At 49.7% G+C, this 9388-nt stretch overlaps 1 protein-coding gene across 1 annotated transcript; it reads right to left on the bottom strand.

Moving 5' to 3' along the window:
• Positions 1 to 1430: 1430 nt before the first annotated feature.
• SHISA2 (shisa family member 2) lies at positions 1431 to 5937 on the bottom strand. Its single transcript, XM_011958622.1, has 2 exons — positions 5558 to 5937; positions 1431 to 2062 (listed from the first exon to the last, which is right to left on the bottom strand). Exons 1-2 carry the CDS (start codon positions 5886 to 5888, stop codon positions 1509 to 1511), a joined length of 885 nt encoding a protein of 294 aa, XP_011814012.1. The 5' UTR covers positions 5889 to 5937; the 3' UTR covers positions 1431 to 1508.
• Between the last annotated feature and the right edge of the window lie 3451 nt (positions 5938 to 9388).

The following is a 9388-nucleotide window of genomic DNA, read 5'->3' as shown; positions in this document are numbered from 1 at the left end:
TTCTCTTGACCTAATAGTCCCTATTGCCCGAAAAATAAGCCATTTTGATAACAAGAGTATAAAAAGCCTTATGATCTGCAAAGTAAATCATCTCTGTGGTTTAAATTTCATCCCAAGTCTCAGGTTATGACTAAGGAGCTATACTAAGTATCTTTGTAACACATTTCTTTGAATTTTTATAACTAAACCAAGAAAATGTTTTATCAGATCTAGGCAGAAATACTGATCTTCATTTATAAGTATAGTAATTACTTGCACTCAGGACTATATAGACACGGGGATCTGAAAACCAAACAGAAAGAAATGCCAAACCGTAACCACAAGGCAAAATTAAAAGTAACTCAGAGAAGCAGCAGGTGATAGCTTATGATTTCAATATAAAAAAGAATGCATTACCTCTCAGGTGTCACCTTAAAGCCAGAAAATTAAGATACAATCAAGAAGGGGGTGAATGGTTTTAATACTACACCACCTACTACTTCAAGATTAAAATCATCCCAGAGTTCTGAAATGTCTTCATTAGTTAAGTAACTATACAATTTATTTCAGTCTCTTTTTAATGTAGAAAATCACTTTGTAATAAGATCTCTACACAAGGTAAAAAAGCACAAAATAGGCCCCAAAAGCACAAAAATAGACAAAATATATATCTTTTTACAATGAAATTAAGGTGTGCCTGTGGAATACTGAGGCTGATGACTGATCTCACAGAGTTCAAACAGGTTTCCTTTTAGAATAGTCCTGTTATTTGTGTCTTCCCCTTAACCTTGGATGCATTAAAAAAATAAAAATAAAAAAATAAAATAATGGCTCAGGCTGGGGGTAGTGGCTCACGCCTATAATCCCAGCACTTTGGGAGGCTGAGACAGGCAGATCGCTTGAGGTCAGGAGTGTGAGACCAGCCTAGCCAACACGGTGAAACCCCATCTCTACAAAAAATACAAAAAATTAGCCGTGGGGGCAGGCACCTGTAATCCCAGCCACTTGGGAGGCTGAGGCAGGAGAATTGCTTGAATCCAGGAGGCTGAAGTTGCAGTGAGTCAAGATAGCACCCCTGCACTCCAGTCTGGGCAACAGAGCAAGATCCTGTCTCATTAAAAAAAAAAAGGCCCAGGTAAAAGGGAGATAACAGGCATTTTGATCTTGTGCAGTCAACAACAAAAAAGAAATAATAACAACATAATAAAAACCCTTAATTTATCAGTTTATAAAATTCTTTCACCAACCATATCTCAAGGGCACTTGAACTCAAGCATTTGTTACATACCCATCAGCAACATCACAGGCATCTCCAGCTGAGGCCGGTTTCCCATCATAAATCAACGATACCCTGGATGAAACATATCCAGAAATGCTAACGTGGAGATGTTTTCATACAGTCTGGGGGCAAATGAAGCCATCCAAAGGAATCGTGCCATAAATACCACCGACATGTGCGGACCTCCACCTCGAGAACCCACCCCTGCCTTCCTCTCCCTTCAGTAAAGGAACCCGCCAGTGACTCTGCGTTATACAGTCACCGCTGGGTACATCTTCTGTTCACTGTTGGTGTGAGGGAAGGGGGACTGAATCTGCCTGTAGCCAGGCTGCAGGCCGTCCATGAAAGGTGGCACAGCAGTCATGGGCACAGAGTCATGCTGCACCGTGTACCCCACGTATGGGGGATGCAGATACTGCCCTTGATGTGGCACAATCTGGGTGGCCTGCTGACAGTTCAGCACAGAGAAATTCGTGGGCATGTTGACATACACATTGTTCATGGTCCCTTCCGGCAAGCAACAGTTGGTCTGTGACCTTGTTGGGGGCGCCCGGGCCCCCGAGTTGGCGCTGGAGCTGGAACTGGCAGCTGTGCTGGACTGGCGTGAGGATGACCCCCGGGAGGTGCTGGCACTGGGGATCATAGGGATGGTCTCCATCAAGCGGTTACCCCCTGGGGCTCGGCTCTGTTGGGGATCCTGCTTAGGCCGGAGACATCTGCAGCAACAGGCTGCCACGAGGGACCCCAAGATGATAAAGGCGACAAACACGGAGCCAACGATGAGGAACGGCACGTAGATGGGCACTGAAGCAAAGGACAGAAGCACAACATTATGATTTACTCTAGGAATGCAGTACCAATCACCGACTGGCAATGGCAATGAATGAATGAGCAACACCAATACCACAGCTGAGGGACCGACACTGGGCTCATTTGTTCACATATTAGGAGTCCATAAGATGCACCATTCTTTATCAAGTGTTTAGAAAGATCCTGAGACCCTACAGGCATGGCAGGTCAGCCCCTGGAAGCAAACTGTTTATATTTAGTTCAGCTCATCAACTGCAAGACTGATTGAGCCGGATATCCAATTTAGCAAAAATATGGGTTTAATAGGTTAAGACAGTTATGGTTCTAAACTTCCTACCATACTCGAACTGTGCCAACAAGTCTGCCCTACCATATTGTTGCAGGATCTTCATAGTAATAATGACTGTAACTTATTTAAAAGTCTTTTTTCCCCCAGAAAGTTGAGTTCCTTGCAAATTTCTTTTTACCATTCTTTAGCAAGTTCATTTTTCATAAGCAGTTCAGTCAAAAATTTAGGCCAGACTCTAAGTCACTACCATTTCCAAAAGGCATCTGTACGGCACAAGAGGGTCAAGCAGGGGCTGAAAAAAGACCCTCCTCACTCTTTCCTAGCAAAAGCCAGGGTCCTTGGGTAGCATTGGGTCCAGGTGACGGGGTCTGTGTGGAGGTGGTGAGAAGTTATTCCAGGCATTGGGCCATCCTGAAACAGTATCCCAAGAGCAAACATCAGGAGCAACAAGACATGTGTTGCAGGAAGAAGAGTCACCCATGGCAAGCCAAGAAGGCAAGAGTGCACAGGGAAAGCCCTCAGAGCATAAAGCAATGGCCATGATACTTCACCAGGGAAGCTGATTTTAAAATAGAAAACAATAAAAAGTAAAAATAAAAACCTTTTGATAAAACCACTAGCAAACTAATTTTAAAATTAGTTTTAGAAACTAATTTTAAAATTAGTTTCTGGCGGGGCACAGTGGCTCACACCTGTAATCCCAGCACTTGGGGAGGCCAAGGTGGGTGGATCACCTGAGATCAGGAGTTCCAAGACCAGCCTGGCCAACGTGGTGAAACCCCGTCTCTACTAAAACCACAAAAATTAGCTGGGTGTGGTGACGCGCACCTGTACAATCCCAGCTACTCTGGAGGCTGAGGCAAAAGAATCGCTTGGACCCAGGAGGCAGAGGTTGCAGTAAGCCGAGACCATGCCACTGTACTCCAGCCTGGGCGACAGAGTGAGAGTCCAACTCAAATAAATAAATAAATAAAATTAGTATCTTAAAAAAATCTTTTAGGAGCCATAGGGATGGCACTACAAGGCTTTAGAAACTAGATGCAGGTTGATGGGGTAGAATCAGATGGGAGGTGCCTGCAGAATGCCTCTGAGCCACTTTCGTGGAATTCTACCCTCTGTTACCGACAGCCTGCACTTTCTGATGAAGACAGGGACAGACTGGGTCTTACTGGTCTTGGCAAAACATAATGCCAGCCCACAGTCAGATGGGGCAGCATTTTTGGAAGGAGCCCGCGTCTTTGAGGTCAGCTCTTAAAGTATAACACCAGGTGGAATTATGGAGAAATAATGCTTTGTAAGTAAAACAATACTTTATAGGTATTTAACCAAAGGCTGACTGTGGAAGATTTCCTGGAGTTTCAATGCTAAACAGAGCAGTTTCTATATATAGCGCCTGTTTAGCAGGTAGAAACACTTGCTACAGTGTCTGCAGCACAGTTGGTGCCTGGCAGTAGACCTGTTCTAATTACACTATCACTTCAGGCTAACTATGGATCACTGGAGAAGTGGATGCAGGGCTTTTTCCTTGGCGTGTTATAAATATTTCATTCTCTAAATTGAGACACAAGCCCTAAATATGTTATCAAAAAATAAATTAATAAGAGAAAAACAGGAAAAAAAATGTACCCCAGTCATAGCAGAAACTGGCTGAAACCAGCCTCAGTCCACATAATGAGTTTTGGGGAGAAATAACTGTTCTCTTTCCAGGATTTTTAATTGGAAATGTAAATAACTACACAGGGGTAAGGAATGCAGCGCTGCCATAAGCCCCCCCGGCAGGCTTAATTAGGCATGTAGTCCTTCACTGCAGAAGAGAAGTGGAAGAAATACAATTTTTAGGAAAAAAACGTTTAAAAGTAGCATGAAGAAGGCACCCACGCACAACACAGGGCGTCAAAAGTCTCGTCATGAGTAGTCCCGACTAGTGCAAAGCCATCCCAACTTTTTGGAAACCATTAACGAGCCCAATTCAGCAGACATCTCACTGTGGCTGTCTGGGGTCTGGTTCGCTTCTCCGGGCTTTCTTCCATGGCCACACAGTCTGCGAGGCTGAGCCTGTGTTTTAAGACTGCGCTGGGTCTGGAATTACGCTCTCTTCAGATTCAAGACAGAACAATAGGAGTAGCATGCTAATAAAATGCTTGACTGCAAAAGGGAACGGCACTGAAAAGAGCTGTCTGTCACCGGGTCCTGGGAGGCAGCTCTATAAACACGAACCACGCTGTGCCAACGCTCAAGGCAGCCCGAACCCAGAACCCAGGCTCCGGGTGCTCGCGAAGTCTCCCAGGTACACCCAGCGGGCCCACAAAAAGGAGGAGCCGCCCCCTCGGGGATACGTTTGCCATTTTACCTCGCCTCCCCCGAACGAGAGAGAGAGAGAGAGAGAGAAGAGAGAGGAGAGAAGAGAGGAGAGAGAGAGAGAGAGAGAAGAGAGAGACGGAGAGAGAGAGAGAGGGAGACTGGTGCAGACACCCCAGGGAGGCATTCCGGAAGGTTTCTGAAGAGTGAACTGCAACGCAACCTACCAAATTCTTCAACGGGTTTACTTTCCAAGTCTGGCTTTGGCAATTTGAAAAAAAGAAAAAGAAATCAAAGCCACAAAGAGCAAGGCTGGGCACTGCTCCGATGTTACACCTACTAAGTCTGACGTGGTAAGGAAAACAGTCCAGAAACCCCAGAGGCGGGTGGCTGCAGGGGAGAGGGGCCGCCGCGTGGAGAAGATGGGAACCCGCGGCGTCTGGCACAGGGCAGCAGCCCCGGGGAAAGCTCTGAGGAGCTGCCTTCTTTTCGGGGAGCCTTCAGGGAAGGACGTCTGCCAGGCCCTCAGGGGCGGGGGCGCACCCTCACCGTCTTCTCGGGTACCCCTAAGACATGGAGCCCTATGGAGACAGGAGACGCCAGAGGGGCCCGGAGGACCCTGGTCGGAAGGAATATGGGGGCTCTCTGTGGCCCACACTGCCTTAGGAGTGTGATTTTCTTCGGAAAATTCACTCTAAGCCACCCTTTGGCTGACAGATGGAGAAACTGAGGCCCGTGGGGGTGAATTAGTGACCCACATCGACCAAGGAATAAGCCAGACTGCAGACTCCGCCTCCTGGTCCTAGGTCCTTTCCTGAATCTCCCCCTCCAAGCTCCCAGGTCCCTGACGTCCAGGCAACGCCAACCGTCCTCCCTTTCGCGCTGGGCGCAGGCCGCCCTACCTGCCGAGCCGTCGGGGCCGTCTTTGTCCGCCCTGCCAGGCTCGCCCGCGCCCTGCTGGCGGTCGTTGTCGCAGCCGCCCTGGTCCAGGCGCGCCTCGGCGCTGGAGCAGCAGTAGCGCAACGCGCAGCTGCCGCAGCAGATGGTGGCGTCGCCGCCGTCGAAGCGCTCGGGACACTGGAAGCCGATGCGCCAGACGCCCTGCGCATCCAGCCAGCCGTGGCAGTACTCGCCGCTGGCCCTCGCCCCCGCCGCCAACAGCGCGGCCAGCAGCAGCTGCAGGAGCGAAGCGGCGTTCCGGGAGGCGACGGATGAGCGGCGACCGCCCCACATGGCACCACCCTGGCGCGGGCGGCGCGTCTCCAGAGAGCGCAGGGCGGTCTCCGAGAAGTCGTGGCCCCGGCGACCCCCGGGCCTCGTCGCTGACTGTCCCGCGGTGCTTTCCGCGCGGGCCACTCCCCTCTGCCGCGCCGCCCAGGAGGCGACGACGCCGGGCCCTAGGTCCAGGAGCTCCTAAGCCATCCCCCTCCTCAGCCGGTGGCCCGGTCCCCTTAGGGGCTGCCTTACGAGTTGCACTCGCTGATGGAAATCTCAGGATGCAGTAAGAAGGCCCCCGGGACTGTCGTCCCGAAGCCTCTGGAGGCTTCACCGGCAACCGGACCCTCCCTGAGCATCCCCGAAGGGACGCTCCCTCTAGCCGGATGACCACTGGGCGCGCCCCCAAGGACCTGGAGCCAGGGCTCCGCCGCAGGGTTTAAGCCTCAGGGTCCCGCGCGCGAATTGGGGCCCGTGTCCCCTCCTTTATCCCCTCCTCGGGCAGGTAGAAGGAGCGAAGGCGGGCAGTTCGCGCAGGACTCTGGGCAGCAAGTGAGGCAGCCGGCCGCGCTCAGCCTCCTCTGCCCCGAACTTGGTCCGCATGGCTCCGGCCGGGCCGCCCCGGCAGCCCTCAGGGGTGCAGCCCCGACGCTCCACTCGGCGGGGCCGACGGCCAATCCTCCCAGCACGTTGCCGAGGGAGCGCTCCCGATCCCGGGAACGTCCAGGACGCAGGCGAGGATCCGGCGCGCCCCAAGCCGCAGTCCTCGGAGCCTGCCCGGCTGGCGGCGGCCGCGGCTGCTGCTGGGCGCGGATCCAGCCGGGCGGCTCGCCCGGGTTCCCCTTCTCCGCCTCCCCGGGTGCAGCGCGGTCCCACAGGAGCCCGGCAGCCTCCGGCCGGCGCTCCCTCTCCGGGTCGCTGCTTCGCCCTCGGGAGGTGCGCACCGATGGAAGCCTCCCACGGAAGTTTCGTTCCTCCGGGCTACGGGAGAAGCCGACCGCTGCAGCCGCCCGCAACCTCGCTTCGCCCGGCGCCAAGCCAGCTCCGACTCCGCTAGCTGCGCGCTGAGCTGCGCTTTTATAGAGGCTGGCAGCGCCCCGCTCCCCAGGGCGCATGCGCGCTGCGCGGCTCCCCGCCGCCCAGGAACCCCGCCGGCGCAGGGCAGCCCCTCACTTTCCTACCAGGGCGAGGAGAAAGGTGTGGCCGTGGGCGGGGTCTGCCTGCTGGAATAGGCGCGGGAGGAAACACAGCCTAAGCAATCCAGGCCTGGCTAACACAAATAACAATAATAATGGAAGAAACTTAATTTGCTTTGTGAAGATCTTTGGCATTCAACATTCGGTTCGTTTCTGCAAACTTCTCAAGGGATTACGATTACTGTCCACTCTACAGATCATAAACTCGCCGCTCAGATGAACTCTCTCGGCTTCCAGCAGCTGATGTCCTGGCCACGGTTGGTCCCAGGCCCTATGCAGGAAGAGCTCGGATGTTTGTGGCTCACTCACACGCCTGGGGCTGTGTCTGGTGCGCTGGAGGCCTCCACCACAAGGTGGAACGGAGAGAGTTCCGCAAAGATGTCACACATTCGGCCACGGTCTGGATGATCTGTGTCCCTTTTTCTTTCCATGTTTGGGTGTGGTGATTTATCGGATTCCAGCAGGAAAGTGCCTCCGTCCAACATGTGGCCTTAGTGGTTTAGACAGCTGCAGTCAGGAAGAAAACAAGGTTCAGACAGACCAGAAATTCAGCTTTGATGAAGGGGAAATTAATAGCTTCTCTCTTCCAGAAGCTGGAACAACAGGTGCTGATGTTATTAAAGCAGCAGTGATTATTTTTAAAGGAACGAATGTTCCTTCCCATACCGTCTGGGAGTCAGCAGACCTGAATTCTAGACCCAGCTCTACTAGTAGAGAATCACTGCGTTTTTCTGGTCTCAGTGTCTTCATCTATAAAGTGGAGCATAGGACGTGATGATCACTAAGATCCTTTCCAAGTTCATGACTTCAGAACACAGGCAATTTTATTTACAGCAAAGACACTCAGATTCAAGCAACCGTTGGATGCTTGTGTATTCTGGTTAATGTGAAGATTCAGACATTGTTGATTATTCTTCCACTTGTCCCAACAATGTCAAATCCAAGAAAAAACCTTACCCGATGTCCCCGCTCCCCAACACACACCTTATTCTTTTCACTAAACCTCTCTCCAAGCATTGCACTTTGTTTTCTTGCAGTTTTTTGGTTGTGTATCATTTTTAGCTACACAGAATTATGTATTTTAAATGCACTATTCACCAAATTTCTTAAGCTAGTAAGCTAAAAAAAATTTCAATATCAAGAAATCATTCATTCAAGAAATACATGCCATGCACTTACAGTGTACTGTGTTCTGTGCTGGTTACTGGGACTCATCAAGAAGCCACACAGCACGGCCATTTCCTTCAAATAGGGCCTAAAGTCTCCTGGGTAAAACACAGAAATCAGACAAAAAGACAAAGAACTGAATAAGCAAAGAGAATGCAAGTATGATCAAAGCTCTCACCCACAATGAACAGCATCAATTTAAGCACATAATCTAGGTTAGGGTGGGGAAGGAGGTCAGAAAAATCATCAAAGGAATAACACTTAAAATGAGACCAGAAGAAGCCAAGGGAAGACTGAGTTTTTCAGAATGAGTCGTTTTCTTAGAAGATACCATTAGCCAACATTTATTGAGAGCTTACTATGAGCCAGGCACCATGCTAAGAATTTCACGTGCATGGTTTCATTTAATCCTCACAGCAGCCCTATAAATAAGACAGTATTACTATCCTCGTTTTACTGGTGAGGATACTTGCTCAATCCCTAAAGATAGACAGTGTTAGTTTGCCTGGACTGCACCCAATTTTTCCTGACTCCTAAGCCCACCCACCACACTGCTCGTCACCACAGCCTCCATTACAGAAAGCTCAGGATTGATTAACTGGGAGTTCTGTACAGACCATGAGATGATTAGATATCATCTTCCTATGGCAGCACGAGTTGATTTGGGTGGTGTTCAGAGGGTGAATACTTTGTTTTTGCCATTTGGAAAAACAATTAATGCAAGAGAATTGTACTTATTGTACTATTTAGAATTGTATAATTTCAGACAGTACCTATGCCATACTATTTAGAATTGTATAATTTCAGACAGTACCTATGCCATAACCTCCTTCCACGATCCACTGATCCTATTCACCAAAACATCCACAACTTGTTAGAATTTATTTATGAAGAAAAAATTGTTTAACATTTCATATTGGAATTGATTTGGTGACCAGATAGTGCCACCTTTAAAACACAAAGTTTGTCCCAAATAGTCTACAATTTAATCTATAATTGATGAACTTAGAAGTATGGTGCTCTAAGCAAATTCATCTTCTTTTTTTTTTTTTTATTACTGTGTTTCCTTTCTTCCTTAACAGTTAAGGGGAGGCCCTTTCACGGTTACTTTACGTAGTGGTTGACTATCTTCAATGCTGAAAGGTCGTTTATGTC

Source organism: Colobus angolensis, unplaced genomic scaffold (assembly GCF_000951035.1).
Source record: "Colobus angolensis palliatus isolate OR3802 unplaced genomic scaffold, Cang.pa_1.0 Scaffold113, whole genome shotgun sequence".
NCBI classification, from domain to species: Eukaryota; Metazoa; Chordata; class Mammalia; order Primates; family Cercopithecidae; genus Colobus; species Colobus angolensis.
Note: the sequence above shows the minus strand (reverse complement) of the source record. Positions and strands in the feature narration are given on the sequence as shown.